This window comes from Chlamydotis macqueenii, chromosome 2 (assembly GCF_036417535.1).
Source record: "Chlamydotis macqueenii isolate bChlMac1 chromosome 2, bChlMac1.mat, whole genome shotgun sequence".
In the NCBI taxonomy this organism is placed as follows: Eukaryota; Metazoa; Chordata; class Aves; order Otidiformes; family Otididae; genus Chlamydotis; species Chlamydotis macqueenii.
The window spans coordinates 45415924-45435747 of record NC_141557.1 but is presented as its reverse complement, the minus strand read 5'-3'; the positions used below and the strand labels follow the sequence as shown (position 1 = coordinate 45435747).

At 39.2% G+C, this 19824-nt stretch overlaps 1 protein-coding gene across 1 annotated transcript in view; it reads right to left on the bottom strand.

Moving 5' to 3' along the window:
- ATP2C1 (ATPase secretory pathway Ca2+ transporting 1) overlaps nt 1-15833 on the bottom strand; it is a 69289-nt gene extending 53456 nt beyond the window's left edge. The window contains exon 1 of the mRNA XM_086742795.1: nt 15706-15833. Within this exon, the coding sequence (XP_086598921.1) occupies nt 15706-15813 (108 nt within the window). The 5' untranslated portion in view covers nt 15814-15833. The remainder of the gene's footprint in view (nt 1-15705) is intronic.
- Nucleotides 15834-19824: the final 3991 nt, after the last annotated feature.

The window sequence follows — 19824 nt, the reverse complement described above, 5'->3', positions numbered from 1 at the left end:
CTGTTGATGCCCAGGTCAGACCTTTCCTTCTGCAAGTGGCCTTCAGTAGCAGGGAGCGACTAGATTATCTCAGAACCACAACCTCAAACTGACCAATGCCTACGTTGATGTGGGAACTGATTCATGCCCAGAGTAACCCAGCAGATCAGTAAATACAGACTTCTCTAACTGAATTAGAAGTGGTTATTCTGGCACAGCCAAGAGGGTAGAACAAGTATGGGCAGCATAAATAGATACTGCAGCTTTCAGTACTTTCTGTGCTCCCCGTAGGCTTTCAGGCCTGAAAAATAGCGATTTTATAATTTTTTTTGGTTGTTTGTTTGAACAGGGAGCTGTAAAAAAGTTTACTTATCTTCTGTGTTATCTAAAGGCAACCCAAAAGGTTGCTTTTAGTTGCCTTTCTACATCTTCAGAAGAATTAAGAACCTCTGGAAGGCTTTGAAAAATTAAAAAGTAACAAATATGTGACATTCCAGGTAGTACCATCAATCAATTGGAAAGAAAGGAAAGAGAATTCAGTCTAATGGCATTAAACAGATAGGCCTTAACCTGCAGCAAGGTTCTATGCAAGCTTAACTTCAAGATTGGCTTAGTCTTCTGGATCACAATCAATTCAACCGCATTTCAACTACTGCCTTGTGCAACAGCACTACCAGAAGTAGTAAAAAGCCAATAAAAATAACAAAAATACCTATTACTGCATGGTTCACAGATCAGAGATCTATTATACAGAATTCTGTTGAAGTCACTTTTCAGATCATAATAGCCCTTGAAATACTTGTTGCTCCAAAGTGAACTTCCAGATCCTTTTAAAGGATCCTGTTAAAGATGCATTTGTTTAAATTATGTCAGTGTTGAGTAATGCTAATGAAATCTACTAAAAATATTGGTAATTTAATGAGAAGTTTATTTATGCATTATCATGAGATAAACATTTTTCCGAATCATAACATAATAACATAATAGTATTTTAATACGGACAGAGCTTTCTATAGTACTTCAGTTTGGGGCAGAAAAGGCTAACGTGATCCCTCTGTCAAAACAGCCTTCTCAACTATTTGCTTACTTTGCTTTAGGTGTAATTCAAACCACCTTCAAGAGGCTGAGCACAAATTCTGGAAGAAGAAATTACCTTCTGGCAAGATGAACTTTCGTTTGATTTAATCTCATTATTTGTTTTCTTTCATCTTGATGTCAAAAACTCACCAGTGCTACTACTGTTCTCTACAGAGTACCTGTATGACTGGAGTCAGGACAGAGGATACATGATAGTGGAACTTCTCATTTACACACTTTAAGTGGCATGTATCCTTTGTAAAGCCTGAATTGCATATTTCTTCCCCACATCCTTTCCATCCACGCTGTTCAACTGATAGCTGATAAAAGCAGTCACCTCATTTCGGAATAGAATTCTCCAGAGGAAAATCCATGGTAATTCTACATAAAGTTTGAATGTTTTTATGTATATATGTGTGTGCGTGTATATATATATATATGTAAAAAAAAATAGTTCACTAAGTTTAAAAGAAGATATGTTACAGTTTTCCCAGAGGAAACAAGTACTCATTTCATTTTTTAAATCTGAGCATGTTAAGATGTAAGAAACATAGCTACATTTTCAAATTACCTTAGCTCAGCCATGTCTTGACACTGCAATTATGCTAATTAAGAAACTTTGGTTTATGGCAGTCTTAAATTACATTTCACTGATTTTTAAAACACCATTAAATTTAACCCTCTCATCCCATCCCTAAATAGCATCCCTCCTAACATTCTACATTCAGACGGGGTGCAGCACCACAGCAGTTTAAGTTGACATAAAATCAGGCTTTTATGATTCTTCTTTTGCCGATACTCAGTTCTGCACTTCCTGTGTGCTGGCCCTGACAGTGTCATCTCTTGGTAACCCAGCGCAGGGACTGATCCAGCCAAGAACAAAGCCTATCTGAAAAAAAAGGTGTTACTGCTGAACGCCCAGAACTGGTACAGGAAGGCAGCGTGGGGCAGTGGCAGGACTATGGGAGCTCCAACCATAAATCAGCTTGAATTGTTGGGAACATACACTCTCAAAGGATTCAAGAAAATCTGGTTTAATCTATCCTTCAGGGAAAGGCTAGATGAATTATTTTTCTGACCATAGCACTTAACAGTTGTCTCAAACCTCTATTTCACATCCTATACTTTTCTTCTTGATAACCTTCCATCCCTTCCATATACTCCAAACTCAACTGCCATTCTCTTCCTTCAGCTGCGTGATTTTGAAAGAGTTAAAAATATTAATTGCATATTTTCCATCGAGGTTTCCCCTCCCTTCATTTAGGGTATAGAGAGCTCTTCAGCTGTTTCTGTTTTACCTTCAGTGATTGTTTTCAAAGCTGACTACTCCAGCAAAAGCTTTGGTACCAAAGTGGAAGCTCTCAGAAGTACCTCTATCCTATCTACTGAGGCTGCACGTTTCCAGAGACAACCGTACTAATTTTGTGAAGTAAAGAGCTAGTTTCCTGTTGCCTGTAAAAGACAGCCAAGAGACAGGTCCGAGGAGATTGTGCTCTATAATCAGAATATGCTGTGAAGCAAGTTACTATTGGAAGCCTTAGCTGAGGCAGGCTACATGCCTTGTTAGGATGTCTAACACCAGACAAAGGCACCGCTCCTCTGCACCCTCAGCTACAGTCATGTTATGGCCTGAGTGTAACAGGAGGTGGAAAACTGCTCCCTAGTCAAGGTTTCCGTCTTGCGGAAGGATTACTGAAACTCATTAAATGGGAAATAAGAGTTCCCCATTTACATTTTCAATATTTCAGTTACATTATAGTAAGATGTCTGTGGTGGAGTATAAAGACCTTTTGACAATGAAGCTATAAACAGTTAAAAAAAACCAGCAGTAGTGAAGGACTTTAGTTTGAATTGATTCGAGGTTAATGTGCCAAGAATTTCAGGAATGCTGCATAAATTACAGACAAGCAATCACGTCAAGTCTCTTGGCACTCAGAAGTTCTTTTTGAAGACTATTCATGGGGGTAAAATGGGGTGAAAGTAATACTCAGTAAGGAGCTGGCAGTTAGTAAACAGATGTTTACGTAGTTATAAGATTTCAGCTCCTGGCAAAAATAAGATAATTTGTTTGATAAAACACTGAAGCATAATATGTTGGACTGTGTAATTTTATTCAGACTCGGAGCCAAAAATTTTATCAAGTGAAAGCATGTGGTCTCTTTTCAGGTTGGGAAAAATTCATTATAAACTTTTGTTTTGCAGGAGAGCTCACATTCCAGTTTCTTTTTTTTTTTTCCAGAATTACTACTATGTGTCTGTAAATGGAAGTCAAATTTTCAGAGGATATTTTCCTCCCTTATGTCTTAACAAAAGTGGTCTGAGGTCACATTTTTAAAGCTGCTAGAGGTTACTGATAAAAGCAATTAATGTTACATGCTTCTATTGCAGCTACGTGCTCTAGCGTAGAAGACCTCTAACCTTTAAGTAATCTGAAGTGGTGAACTGAAAGACTAAATCTGTATTCAGACACATTCTTAATCAACCCCAACAATAAGGCTGCAAGGGGAGGAGTAAAAATTGTACATACAGGTTATGTTACAGAAACTTAGTGAAGTACACTTAGTAAAAATACTCAGATTTAACAAGGTTGTTCTGACCTGGTTCCCTCCCCAGCTACACAAACTTGCGCTAGGACAAAACAGAGGTGGGAGCAAGTGCTCAGGAGTGTTCCCATACCACTGCTGATGAATATCAGACTTCAGCACAAGGGAATTAAAAAACAAACACCCATTTCATGGCAGCACAAAAAGGCTCCTGTCTGCCTTGGAAATAGGTGCTAGAATATTTTCCAGCAACATCACCATCTTCAGCCTAACTCTTAAATTAAATAATAGATCATATACTCAATTCCACACGTGACCAAGGGTTGCATGCAGCCCCAACTGAAATTGGCAGGAGTGGATATGGGAGGGACAGACCCCACGGCTGTATCCTATGAATTGGGAGGGTATATTCCACCATCCTGTTGCAGTAGGAGGGTTAAAAGGGCCCTGAGGTGCCCCTCTCTCTCCCTTCCAGTAAATCAGTGACTAATGTCAGCTGCATTCTGTGCATCCACAACAAGCCAAGAAGCACCAGAGGGGGATTTAATTTAGAAAGAGTTGAAATTTGTACCGTATGCCCTCCTCCCCACCATCTGGCTAATGGGGACATTCTGTACAAATTCAACATGCCAACTGCCTATCCAGAAGGAAAAAGAGAAGTTTCTCTTTCAATAAAAATATTAGGTAGTTCCCATTCCATCTTTAAGGCCCTCCAACATAATCCAGATCTTCTAAAGAGTTCTGAGAATACAACGCTAGTTATAGGCTACAGAAACTGGCAATGATAGATCAGCAAAAGACTTGTTTCCTATGTGAAGTTCGGCTTCAAGTAAATTATAACCCTAAAGATTCTATATACTCTTTGAAAACTGCTCAGAATCTGTTTATATCTAATCTGATACATGATTTCTATCATATCCCTTACATATTTAATATATTTAAGATCAGAATATTATAATATTGTTATATTAAAAGATGTATTAAGGTACTGTTATGAGATCATATTTATCACATCACATATCTTACATTGTATATTTCTATGATTTCTATCATAGCTATGATTTACTTAATCATAAATTTATATGCTTGTATCTACCATTAGGTTATACCTAATCATATATATATCCAGCCATGTATCTATGGCTTATTTAATATGCTGAACTAAAAAGATACCAAGCTGTAAACATTTCTGATTCATAACTCATTGACCTGTGGAAAAATCATCCATCTAGGAAAAAAAAAACAACAAAAACAAACCAAACAATCAAACAGTCGTTGGAAGCCCCTGACATTGTAGGAGCAACATGAATTAATCAGAAGTTACTTATGTATGTACAGCAGTAGGAACCAGAATCTTGATTTTGCTGCTCTTGAAGTTGCAGAACAGGACTGCAAGAGAATTTTATTCAGTAATTATAGATTCCAGTAAACCAGGTCCTTTTTAAGAATTTGTCTTTTATATCTCCCGTAATTTTCACTGCAAATTGTTCTGCTTTTCTGAAACGTTGATCTTTGGTTGTTTACAGCCTCACACCTTCAACATGTGTATACAGTCTGATGCTGTTTTTCACTTCCTAGGAGATTACAAAGGGTTTTAAATCACCTAACCTTAGGGCTGCAGTTTTTCCTGTTTATAAAGTCTGTTATATCCTAAGCCATAGTCTCACTGGAATATCTGAAGAGAGAGCTGGGTTTGAAGAAATTAAGCTTTGCAGCAATTAAGCTATTACATCCTATGGAGTCTAATCAAGATACTACTTCTAGGGTCAGAGTGTGAAGAATGCAGAACTGTAACAGAGAAACTGAAAAATCAGTGAGAAAAAATAAGGTCTATTTTTAGATTTGCCAGAACCTTTAAAATCCCATTTTCTTGTGCAATAAATATGGTGTGTGTGACAAAAGGAAAACTAAAATTTTTTTCCCCAAGTCCTAGGCTACTTAAAGAAGAACATCCATTTTGAAGAAAAGAATAAGTAACTTCAGACATTTCTGCATCTCTTCACATGGTGGCTTCTGATCCCAACTGGAACTTTTTAGCAGGCACTTACCAATGAATTCCAGGTTTACTCCAGGTATATAGGCTTCACAAGCACATATCTTTAAACAAAACTTTTTTTTTTGTTATGTTTACATTATTTTGAACCAGCGTAGTCATTTGTGACAGTACTCCCATTCAACCTTTTAAAACAGTTGTGGCATGACATCCTGTCCTCTTCTGTAAAATTAGTCCTGCTCAAACACAGCGCCTCTTGGAGCACTGTGAAGGAGCAACTACATGACATTTGTTCAGGTTTAAAAGATTCTAACAGCAATGCCAGCACTATCCAAGTGCTATACATAGGATGGTTGCAATTATCCTGTTTTTATGATATGCCTCATTGAAAATATCACACATTTATATGAAAAGCAACCACTACTACTAAGATTGCTGTCACTAATTCGAGTTTCTCCGTTTGTCCTAAGGACTGAGTTCAGGCTGTAGTAACCTATAAGAAACTTCCTGTGGATACAAAGCAAATACCATGAAGATACCATAGCATGAACACCAAAGAAAGGCTACGGCCAAAGCCCAATCCCTATAACACTGCTGGGGTAACAGCGTTTGCGGTTTCTGGGCTTTAATATCTTATTCTTTGATACTACATGCTGGTTCCTAAAACTGCACAATTATGTCAAAGATGTTTGCCTGTGCCAAAAAAAAAAGTTTCTAATCCTTTTAGTTGCATAGAAAAGCTTGAAAGCATGAACCTCAAAACTTGAATAGAAAGCCCAAATGAAATTTCTCTGAGAAGAAATCTGAACTTGAAAGGCTACGTCATTTTTGTAATTGTTGGGACTGACAGTTCTGGAATTTCTAGCATTCAAAAGCATTTTCAACTAGCCTTTTTTTTAATGCCTCTTGTGCATTTCTGCTCTAGTTCATTTTAAAATATGGTAAAAAATAGGGCTGCTATAATCCTGTCTAATTTCCTGGGGAGAACTGTGAATATATACATGTGTTACTGAGTGCACGTGAGCCTAGGACCTCTTCATTGTAACACATTCAGTATATCTGATGGTGTGATAAGTTAGTTTGACAGGGCACAGCTGAATAAATTCAAGTAAGAAAACAGGAATCTCAAGCATCTGTTTTGTTTGACCGTCTCAGAAGTTTAAGTGCTACCTAAATTTTGGTGGGTTTCTTGTCTTTCTGTGGCATTAGAAATGCTCACATGAAGGTTCCGTAAATTAAATCCAATCCATCTGTATCTGGCAGACCTATTCACAGTTTTAAAAGGGAGGAAACAGTGGAATGGAACAGAGAGAATTTTTAATTAAAAACAATGTGTTTCATTTGTACACAAATAAAGCTACAGTAATGGAATATATCTTAGTTTTGAAATCTTTTATCTTGGCCTTCAATCCTTTACATACTTCTGTTTACATACACTGCTCTACCAGTTATTCAAATAATGCTGTAAGAGTCCAGCTTAGTCTGTCTTTAATCTTTAAGCTTTCTATTGCACAGCCAATTCTGTTAAGGTTTTTCATTTCACTAGATTTCAGAAGCAGCAGCTAGCCTGTTCCACTCCCCCTCCTTTCCAAGCAATAGTAGTCAGCAGCAGCCATTCAGTCATGATACTAGCCTAAGTGAAGAACCTGACCACATCTGATTGAGATGATATCAATGTGTCACTGAAATTACCTAAATGAAAAATAGTATTTCAGGAAATGCAATACAATCCTATTTTAAGTGTCAACAATGTAAGAATTCTTCAGCAGATCATCTCAAACTTAGAATCCAAAAAATAAATAAGCATTGACCATTAGATTAATAAGTTTTCAGCTTCTTACAATAAGAATTTGAATAGTCTAAACCATTAGTCAAGAGCTGCCACAGTCCATAATTGGCTAGATAAGTTCTTCAAGATGCTAAGGAAGCACAGCTTCTCTTCACTTTTGTCAAAAAGGCAGAACCTCAGTGTCTTAAGATTAGGATCCTTGTTTAGCATAGTGCTTCCTTTTAAGTGGTTTGTATTTAGTTACTGTTTTCTTATGGCAATAGCCAAACCTGCTCATCTTAAAATGTGTGTATAGAGATAGACATAGTGTATGCCTGAAAAATTGGCTAGTCATGTCTGACACAAAGCAGCGGAGACCCAGCTTATATTTCAACCATAAGATGGTAATTCAGTAAAGATGCTTATCTGAAGGGGCAAAACATCCAAGCTTCAATACCAGTGATCATAATACAAGAAGAATATCTACTTAGGGGAAAAAAAAAAAAAAAGAAGAATCTGCACATTCCTGGAAAACTTCATACAATCCCGACAGGAATTTCTGTGCGACTACAGTAGAGAGTCCAGCATAAAGCCAAATCAGAGCAAATGTGGATTTCTTCTGATGCAGTCTCCCAAATATTGACTCAAATGAGCTTAGAAGAAGCTAATGTGACAAAGAGGATAACTGAGCTACCCATCTCTATTAGAAGATTGTGTTTTCCAAATGAATTTGTGAACTGCACAGAACTGTTAGGACACAAGAATCATTTTGACATGATGGTGTTATGCATAAAATATCAGCCTCAGAGAATCACAAATTATTTCAGATTCTGGACATACTACCCCAGGAATACACAGCAATCAGTTAGTGCTTTTTATGGTTCAAGACAACAAAGAACAGAAGTTAGGAAAAATATTTCATTAGAGAAATGAGTCAAGCCTCTGTTTAACCACAAAAATCATAGCAACTTAGTCATTCAAAGCAAGCAGCACTTTAAACATGTAATCTCAAATTTAACATATGCAATGTTTTTACATACCAAAAAGTATATCACTATTATTAAACAAACTTAACTTGACATGTCTAAAGCCATTATAATGAAATTTTCATTAATAGCTATATAGATTTCTTAGTTGCCCTAGTAGAGAAGTACCATGTCATTTTTAATACCCACATATTTCATAGAGCACTTATACTGGAAACTTGAGGCAGCTACACTAAATGCATCTTTAGATACATAAATCTTTAGAAAAGCAAAACAAAGGAAGACTACAGGTGCCCCCCTCTTTTTTTTTAAACCCAATAGTAGCATTTGGACTACCACAGCCATAATACAAGCATTATCACTGTTCCAACACTGGCAATAATAGAATCATAGAATCATAGAATCACAGAATGGTTAGAGTTGGAAGGGACCTTCAAAGGTCATCTAGTCCAACCCCCCTGCAAGGAGCAGGGACACCCCTGACTAGATCAGGTTGCTCAGAGCCATATCCGGCCTGGCCTTGAACGTTTCCAGGGATGGGGCCTCCACCACCTTTCTGGGCAACCTGTTCCAGTGTTCTATAACTCGCATCGTAAAAATTTTTTTCCTAATTTCTAATCTAAATCTACCCCCCTCTATTTTAAAACCATTACCTCTCGTCCTATTGCAACAGGCCCTACTAAACAGCCTTTCCCCATCTTTCTTGTAGGCCCCCTTGAGGTACTGGAAGACCGCTATCAGGTCTCCCCGGAGCCTCCTCTTCTCCAGGCTGAACAGTCCCAACTCTCTCAGCCTGTCCTCATAAGAGAGGTGCTCCAGCCCTTTTATCATCTTTGTGGCCCTCCTCTGGACCCCCTCCAACTGGTCCATGTCCTTCTTGTGCTGGGGGCTCCAGAACTGGACACAGTACTCCAGGTGGGGTCTCACCAGGGCAGAGTAGAGGGGGAGAATCCCCTCCCTCGACCTGCTGGCCACGCTTCTCTTGATGCGGCCCAGGATGCGGTTGGCCTTCTGGGCCGCAAGGGCGCATTGCCTGCTCATGTTGAGCTTCTCATCCACCAGCACTCCCAAGTCCTTCTCCTCAGGGCTGCTCTCAATCCATTCCCCTCCCAGCCTGTATTTGTGCCTGGGGTTGCCACGACCCAGGTGCAGGACCTTGCACTTGGCCTGGTTGAACTTCATGAGGTTGGCACGGGCCCACCTCTCCAGCCTGTCAAGGTCCCTCTGGATGGCATCTCTCCCTTCCAGCGTGTCGACGGCACCACACAACTTGGTGTTGTCGGCGAACTTGCTGAGGGTGCACTCTATCCCACTGTCCATGTCGCCGACAAAGATGTTGAACAGGGCCGGGCCCAGCACGGACCCCTGAGGGACGCCACTCGTGACCGGTCTCCACATGGACATTGAGCCGTTGACCACCACTCTCTGAGTGCGGCCATCCAGCCAACTCCTTATCCACCGAGTGGTCTGTCCATCAAACCCATGTCTCTCTAGTTTAGAGAGAAGGATGTCATGTGGGACAGTGTCAAAAGCTTTGCACAAGTCCAGGTAGATGATGTCAGTTGCTCGTCCCTTGTCCACCGATGCCGTCACCCCGTCATAGAAGGCCACCAAATTGGTCAGGCACGATCTGCCCTTGGTGAAGCCATGTTGGCTGTCACCAACCACCTCCTTGCTCTCCATGAGCCTTAGCATGGTTTCCAGGAGAATCTGCTCCATGACCTTGCCAGGCACAGAGGTGAGGCTGACCGGCCTGTAGTTATAGATGTCATCTCTCCTATACACACTAAGACAGCATTACTTCCAGCTAGAGGTTAACTTGTGTGTGATGGGAGGAACCTTTAATCTCAGAGCAGAGATCAAGTGCCAGCTATTTCAGCAAAAGCTGCTAGATCTTTTACTGGGTAACATGTCCTGTTCAGATCCTTTAGCTGCATCCTCAGTATCTCATCTCCAGACTGACTAGATGTCCGAAGTCCTTCCCACTGGTAAAAGTTGATTTTTGCAAGAGTCTTAGATTGTCACTTGAGGACATGAAATGTGTCCTTTAAAATGCCTGTAGTCCTGTTATTTCAGGAACTGCTCGTCAAAGCTATGCCAGAGTCAGTCACACTAATATTGGTTGGCATATAATGACTACATTTTCCAAGTCCAACAGTGCCATTTTGATTCAACTAACGTGGATTTTAAAGCTGTGAGGAATTATTTCTGTAATCCAGGCTGACTGTGTATGTAACAGAGAACTTCTGTCTATCAGCTATGCACAAAGACTATAACCTCTATTTCATCTACATAAAGTCTTTTATAAGTACCTCTAACCAAAATTTCAGAGTATGGGCTGACAATATAAATTATTCCAAAGGTTAAATACTGATTGAAGTATGTATCTTATTTCCAATTTGCATGCAGGCTGCAAGCTTTTTCTCCTTGATTAAAGACCCATCCTTTGTGAGCACTGTCTTCCTCAAAATAGTTACTTTGAAATAAGACTTTGACTGTTAAACTGGGCAGAGTTGCCATCTTTGAGGAAAACAAAAGGTAAGGCAAAAGAACAATGCACCACACAAGCAACCATCTGCTAAGCTTTGTTAGGAGACCATCCTCACAAAGAGCACTCTGTTCCTCCTCAGACCTTACAGCAACTTTCAAATCCTGCCAGGTCACAGTTAGGACAGTGATTTGAAGGAAAGACAGCTTGATGCAACTCGGCATAGGTGTCATTATCCAACTCTAATCAAATTAATTTAGAAATCAGTGATTGAACTGTGAACTTGAGAAAGACAAATATGTTTTCATGGCAGGGAATAGCTCTCCCATGACAGGGGAATATTCTGCCTGGTCTCTCCAGCAGACTGGTGTCCTCTGCTTGACTGACTTGTTAACTGACTCAGCTACAGCAGAGAATCAATCACTACCACGTGTCCAAGTCAAGGATTTTCTCGGATATGTTCTCCAGGGTAGGGTTTGGGTTTGTTTTTTTTTAATGCCCAAGAGGTGACAACACTGACTGGAGCTTTTCCAGTGTATGAAGTATTAATGATTGTTTTCCCCTGCACAATGTCTTTGAAGAAATGCTGCTCTTAAAGGCAGTTTTAATAGGGTGCCTCCTCTCTTACCAGTCTTATATGTGTGGGTGTTTCACATCTTTAAGACTCTTCTGTCCATGAGTTCCACGGTTACTGGGGGAGAGGGACAGGTACAGCTCACTTCCTTCAGAAAAGAGGCTAAAAAGGGTTCTGCCCAAGCAGCTGTGTTAATTGCTAAAGTCATACATACTCTCAATGCCAAGCACAATGCACAAATTATTCTGTGCTGCCTCAGTTCTGGACTCCCAGAGCTCATTCGGTGGTTTCCCTAAAGGATCAAATCCCATCTGTTAATGCTCTTGTACAGAAGCTCATTGATGGTATCACTCTTATGCATGAGCTGTTAGCTAGAGAAATTATTTTAGCATTTATCTTGTGGCTGGTGTGTAGCTCAAAAATAAATCTAAAGTAGTACTGGCTGGAGAGGCTGAAAGAAATGTCCATTTACTGCTAGGATTCAGAAGGAAAGCTGGTGGTTTCTCAGCACAAAACAATGGTTCTTCCATTTTCTTTAACATTGGTCAGATGTCCTTTGGAAGCTGATTGTAAAGGAAGAAAAGCATCCTGCAGTTTCTTTCAGGAAAAGGTTTTATCTGGGTCCAACTGGCATTTTCAACAGGAAGTTTAAGTTTTATGACCATGTTTTGGAAAGAGGTAATCTTACAACACTAATGAAAAGCCATTTCCTCAAATGCTAATTCAGGTACACTCAAACTAGCAACAAAGGCAAAATTTATTTCTTGCTTTGCCAAATTAATTGAAAAATTACTTCAAGGAAAGGAGATAACTCTCTCGGCATATACACCATTAAACAAGCCACATACATGCTTTCTGTCGTATTTTATCTAAACAGAGAGGCCTCTTAAACTCCTTGAAATAATAGGCCTGTTATGTTTGACAAGAAAATAACTGGCATGTTTATAGCTATACTACAGCTTTATCAGCAGGAACAAAGTTTTCTGATTTATATACTCAGAAGCGGGGTTGACTGGGATTAGTCGGCCATGTCATTAAAACCACAAATCCATTGCATAGTGACTGAGGAAAACTAATTTACAGGGCTACTCAGCTGCTGTTGCAGGGTTTCTTGCAGTCACTTCCAAGGCTAAAATTCACCGGGCTTTGGATTTTCCAGCCGCCCAAAAGAAGCAGTAACCATATCAAAACGTACATTACATTTTCACCTTCTCTCTAGTGTCTTCCTTTCTATATCTTCTAAGTTCCTTCATTATAATTTTTTTTGGGAGCTTATTTTTTAAGTTATAAGAAAGAAATTCTACTTCATCTGTCAATGACAGTTCCACATCCTAGGGCATCATTTCATTCATTTCCTTACTCAGGCTGAATTAATATTAAATACCTCATACCTTCTAAGAACTTAATAATTTTAATAGAAAAAATTCAATGTATAGAATTAGATAAGAATTACTCTTAAAAAAAAATCATATTCCCATAAGAAATAGCTACACAGGTCTAGATAAAAGCCTCATTTAACTAGAATCACCTCCTAAACTCACCTATACAGTTAAAATGTCACTTACTCTCAAAGAAACTCTACTGTATAACCATAAACCACGTTTTCATACCATTTCTATAAAGCTTGTCAAGAAGCATTCAGATTTTTGTGCTGTAAAACATTCAAGATTGAGTTTAAAAATAGGGGAGAAAATCCTAAAGATCATAAATAATTCCATTATTGGATCATACCGAAACTCCATGAAGTCCATGCTCCTGGGCGTGGTACGTTCAGTGAGGAATGATTCCAGAAGGTGATCCAAGAAAGGAAACATTTAATACACTCCCAGTATGGAAATAGTCTCCCTAAACCACACTGTATACCTGAAGCAAGCAAGTTTATCCTTCTTAGTATAAGTCTGGATGTTCTTATCTATACACGTGTCCTTATAATCTGTTTATCTCTTGGACTTCGTAAGATTCTGTGGTAACTTGCAGAATTTATTGTTTCTGAACAATATTCGTTTATTTTACAGCTTTAGTTCTTACTGAAATATTTGATGTCTAATGCTCTTACTGATGATCAGTTTCTGTAAAATTTCTCAGCGACTGGTAAAGAGGATTTTTAGTTGTCTAGTTTACAGAGTAAAATGTAAGTTATTAAAGAGAGCACGCAAAGCTGACCTCAGACTGAAACCTTACTTTAATGTTGTATTTCGTTTCAAATGTTTGATCAGTGAACAAGTCTCCTAGGATGCGTTATCTTTTCTGGAACATCACAGTGAACAGCAGTTCTTCAACAAGCCTCATTACATCCACTGCATAATATCAGGCAATCAATCACATTCAGTTCATTTTATATTGATAAAGCTTTGTGTCTTGGGACTTACATGCTAATAACCATGTGAATGCTTGTTTTGATTAAATGGATTTCTTCCAGCAATTTGGAGCAGCAGTGCCAGAAGTATATTGCACTGAAGATATTCACATCCTTACACATACAGAATGATTTAGTTTAGCATCAAGTTACAGGTCACTCTCTAAGTCATTCAATCTCACCACTTAATGTTCAAGTTATAACTGATCTATGCATCCTCTGAAGAAGTTCAGCTGTCAAGATAAACCTTGACCAACTCAAAGTTATTAGCCAACTAGCCCTGCACACATCCTCTGCTTGTGATTTTTTGCCTCCATGACTGTACAAGCAGCACTATGAGCCTCAGACAAAAACTGTCTGAATGGAGCATGATGGTAGCACTGTCAGCATGGATCCATCAGCCCTCCTGAGCTTTCATTTAATACCTGTCCAGACCAGTAGTGGGTGAATATTGAGAAAACAACAACAAAAAACCTCTCAAAGAAAAAGCAGTCAGTTGTCTACTGATAATATTTATTAAAAGACATTGAGCTAGTATTAAGCGAAACAATCACAAGGACTTACTCTGATAGATAGAAGAATGTGATCCTCAGAAATAAAAAGCTCAACGCCATGCAGGGCAACCTGCTGAGCTCAACTGCACTTCCCACCCCTGTAAGTGTTTGTAGGGTCAAAGAGGCAAATGTTAGTATTGGGTGAATATCAGCCCTGCCAACATCCAATAAACTCAAGGAGAATGAATATGATGTTTCTTTAAGCATGTAGTGCTTGAGCTGTTGGCCGCTGTAAAAACATTAGGAGTAAGAAAGAAAATAATGACCATCACTGTACCAAAACAGGAAAGGCAGATTTCTTCCCCCCACCCCCCATTATAGCCCTGGTACTTTTTTTCCAAAATAGATCATGTCAAAGGAATGTGCCTTTCTTTGCCTGCTGACCTCTTATTTAGAGAAGTATGCTATTCAACATCATTTAGTGCACAAAGAGCAAAGAAGTTTTAACTGTTTCAAAGGAATGCAGCATTTCAGCTCTTGTTATAGGCTGCTTCTGAATTCCCATCACATAGCTTAATATTGAGCACATATTGGATGAAAAAGAACAGTAGCTCATCAGAGATGGCCCTGTTCCAGACTGACTCCTTCTCTCCCTCCATGCTAAATAGCTTCCATTTCCTTGTGAAAGATAACAGTTCAGTTTTCCTAAGGAAATTCATGTTGCATTTAAGTAAAGAAATCATGATCTACAAAAACATTTAAGAAACTACGTTACAAGCCCTACTGTCAAGAATTCAACCTTATATTTAACACAGATTTACATGACGAAGAGCCCAAACACTGACCAGTCCCTACATCTAATCTCAGACTAAAAAACATCTCTTAGTAGAGACAAAGCCCTTACAGCACAGGGAACAGAAGAGCATAATGTTTATGTCTAGTAGAAGAGTTAAGAGAGGGGAAGCCTGGTTTATTTTATAGGCATATTTAGCAATTCATTTTCTCAAATATACCCCCCTGAGTGTAACAAGGAGATTCAAGCCTATCAAAAGTAAAAGGAAGTTTAGCAATTTCTTCAGCCAGCTAGGATGGAGATGAGTGATTCAAGATGAACTGGAATTACATTGAAAACAGTTCATGACAGCAGTGAAATAGGGATTTTTGTGACTCTCAGCAGACAGGTAATGAATACTTAAAGCTTCACGGTCTCAGACCTCAATTGCTTTAAGCATCCAGTAATTTCCTCAGAATCAAAAATTATTTGTTCTAAGGGCCAATTTTCTCTAAGTCACAAAGCTCTTATAAAAACTTAAATATAGCCATTATTCCTTGATACTGACATTTAGAAAACAGTGCAGCTAAACTTCTGATCCTCTCCCTTTAAGATACAGCCAGGTCACCCACAGGGTCATAACTGAAGGAGGTTCTTTTTTTAATTTGTTTTTACCTTTTCTTGAATCCTCTTGTCTTTCACTGTCGATGCAAATCTCCAAATTGCAGGGATAGGAAGCTTTATTAAATAGGAGAAGACAGACTTATGCAGCAGATTATCCATAATTTAAGCAATTTCTGTTACTGCACAGTTAAAGAGTCTTCCCCGACTGGAGTTTGAGCTCTGAATGCATGTTTTCTGCCTCTTCCCAAAGATCAGTAGTCCTCCACTGTTGCACAATCCTTTTCTGCAGAGCAACTGGTGAAAATCAAAACATCAAATGCGGAGCCTACAACAAATGACCAGTGTTAGAAGTGCCACAAGGGCAGCGCGAGCTGAAAGAACGGAGGGGCAGTTCTCCCAAATGCAAATCATTTCCCTGACAGAACAGCCCCACGTCTGGTGAGAATATTCTGCTGCAAAAAATCAAACAACAGTAACTAGGTCCTGATTTTTCCTACCCCTCTCGCTACAAAGAATAAATCCTAATGCCTCTTAAATCTCATTCAGCTGCAGTAAAGAGGTTATAAAACTGCTGTTTCTAGCATATTCCCCCCTCCTCCTCACGCTGTATTTCACCGGCTGCACTGTCTGATTTCACTTTTGTTTCACACACAATCCTGTTATGTGGATTTCACCCAGATTAATGCTTTCTTTCATTCTCCACTTTCTAAACAGGAACTGCAAGGCACCAGTTACGGGGCATAACAATGTAAGCTCAGATAAAGTTTAGCTTGCAACTGGAGCCTTCTCCTTGGCTTTTCTACCTGCAAGCTCATTTCCTTTCAAGTCATTACATTTCTCTTTCCGTGAGCCCCTCTCTACTTTGCACCTTTGATCAGCAGACAAGCAAAAAGTGTTTGCTTGGCTTTTGTAGTGGATGTAAAAGCAGCAAAGCACATTTCCATCAATTATCATCCTAAATTCTTGAGTTTTAGAGTTATGGATGTTTGGGTTGGTTATATCCTCCTGCTTTGTTGTTGTTGATCTTTTAAGCAGAAAAGTCCCAGAGAGTAGCTGGGTTCTTATTACAGTGAGGCAATTCAGTCCTCACTACAACTCCTCAGCCACTGGAGATTAACTCAAAGTCTTAAGTCTTTGCAAAGGTATATTTCTGTCTATAATAAATTATTTAGAACTTGGCTAATACTACAGAATTTCTCCTGGAGCTATTAAATACAGCTGCCAAAAACTAACCAGCCAGAGCAATGTTATGGGCCTCCTGCACATCAACATCTGTGGGAGGCAAAAGAAATAATTTCTTTACCTTGTCAGCACAGTTTGTAGAAAGTGATCCATGTGGTAGGGAAATAACACTGCTTTGCAGGACTCTTCTTCCACTCATCCCTTCTAGGTCTTACAGCAATGAAAAAGATCTTTTAATGGATCCAGGAAACGATCCAAGACAGATTTTCATGTTTGTTTTCAGCGTTAGCTCATCCCACACTTCTCGCACATATCCTTCCCTTCAGGTTTGGAGGCTTGACACAGGCAACCATTCTGACATTTCATGCTTGGAAAGCTGCCTTCAACAAATCCATTTTGTGTTCCTAAATGACTGTTTGGCTGCTTATGCTTCAGCCCATCTGTTTGGATGGCACAAGGCCTGCTTACAAGGTGAGCTTCCAGTTTCACTTCACTTCCCATGCAGCGATGCCAGCCAATTTTGGGCACTCGGAACAATCCCTCTCCTACCCTTACTTTGGTACAAAGCCCTGCTGAGTCAGAAACACTGCTTCTGTGCTTTATCAAGTTTGTTGGCACTTGTGTGGCTCCAACCACCTGAACAGCAGAGGAAGAAAACTGGAGTTGTCAGCATTGGAAATTGCCAAGTACGCTTGTTGCTGGGAAGCTATGGAAATGTTACGAAGATCAGTGACACATCATAGCACGAGAATTTTAATTGCAAACACTCTGCAAAGCCAGGATCACCGTAAGCAGAAGGACAAGGATAGTAAAACTGAAGACACAAGCCACAGATGTGTACAATTCAAGCAGGTGAAAGCATTGAGCTCCATTTTGCTGTAACAGTTCCTTTAAAATGGACAAATACTAGGACATATTTGTTTTGTATAACCTCTAACTTTCATCTAAGATCAGTGTTATGTTTTATACCATGCACTGAAAAATCACCCCAGGCTGAAGATGCTTCTCTGCAAAGTTCTGAAGTGCACGACCAAGCTCTTCCACAGGAATGGACCACTCTTGGTAGGCTTGTTTCAGGCTGGCCTAACATCAGTGCTTCAGCAGGCATGTGTACACCCACCTCTTGCATGCTGCATATGAGAACTTACTGAGCACAAAGAGAGACAGTGATCCAGATGGCTGGAGCCTCAAAAGTGTAGGAGGACATCATCTGGTTGCTACATAACTTGGCCTTAGCCAATATCAGAATTTTACATTTTCTTTAATAGCCACCTAAATTCCTTATTGAAACAGAGATGAAGCAGTGAAGTATTAAACTGGCTTTCTTAACTAGAAAAACTAGCACTAATAAGAGTAACAGTGGTACATATCACTAATGTTCTCCGCCCCCCTTTTAAGCAAGGAAATAATAAGCCAAAGAAAGCAAAGACAAGCTTTCAACATACCGTATCAGCTGTCAGAATGCTTTAGTTTAAGAGTTTTTGTGAAAAATTCTCTTTTCTCTTGTTTAAAACATGTGACAAAAATTTCCAAACAGGCATTCTGACACCTGAAAGAACAATTTCTTCTTGTTGTGCCCTGTGTTTTAATTAAAGAAATCATCTGGCTTATGCCACAATATATTTAAAAGGAAAAGAAATTTAAACATTTTAGCTTTACCTAGGAATAAACAAAATTTATACTAAAGTAATGATTCATTATGTGTCCCAAGACCAGCAAACATAGACTAAACCCCTCAGCTCTGGCATGGCAACTATCCAGTATCAACAAGAATAGTATTAGCCTATTTGTTCAACTAAATGCATGTAGTATCAGTCAAGGTGAATTTAGACAACTCCTGTCCTGTATTATAAATTTTTTTTATGACAATAATAAAATATATCACTAGCAGCCAAAAACAAACTCCCCACCCTGAAAACACATATAATAATGAGCTGATCAACAAATACAGACTTTGTCATACTCCTCTCTGAAAGCTGCCAGTAGCTGCACAGGTCGCAAGATGTTACTCTTGCTCATCATGAGCTGTTTTGTCATCTTCTCCGGTCATCCCGGCATCTCAGCCAGAGACCTTCATCTTCCAAAACCTTTCATTTCAAAGTTCCTTGGGCCAAGACTTCTCTATCCCACTGAAGCCATGGCTTTTGGATCCTTTAAGCAAATGCATAGAGTGTGTATTGCGTTTTGGGCTTGTGTACTGTCACAGTAAGAATTTGCTTCTTTCTCCGTCTCCCCCCACCTTATTGCTTTAATAAATAACAATAATTCCAGCATAGCTGTTAGTATAAGATTTTCAGCTAATTTAATTTCCTGTTATTATGAGCAGGATATATTAGTTCAATTCTAGTTAAAACTTGATCCAGTTCCTTTTTTTTTATTTTGAATGATGCAAACTCTATTTTCAGTATGCATCACTGACTTAGATTTTCTAAGATTTTAATGAAACAGTGTATTTTTAGTTCCATGTTAAGTTACAGGCTCCACAGTATAAGACAGACATAGTTATACTGGAGCAAGTCCAGCAAAGAGCCACAAAGATGATTAAGAGACTGGAGCATCTGTCATGGGAGGAGAGGCTGAGAGAGTTCGGACTGTTCAGCCCAAAGAAGAGAATGCTCAGGGGGATCTTCTTAATGTGCATAAATACCTGAAAGGGTAGGAATGAAGAAGGAGCCAGACTTCTCAGCAGTGCCCTGTGAAAGGACAGGGGAAGGGCACAAACTGAAATACAGGAAGTTGCATCTAAATATAATTATTTATTTATTAAACCACTGTAATAGCGATGAATCACTGGAACCTGCTCCTCAAAGCTTGTGGAGCCTGCAGCCTTGGAGATATTCAGAACCTTACAATCAGTCCTGAGCAGTCTGCTCTTTCTGAGTCTGCTTTGAGCAAAAGTATTGTACTAGATAATTTCCAGGAGTCCCTTCCAACCTCAGCTGTTCTGCAATTCTGTGAAACTACAAGCTATTACTATAAAAAAAACTT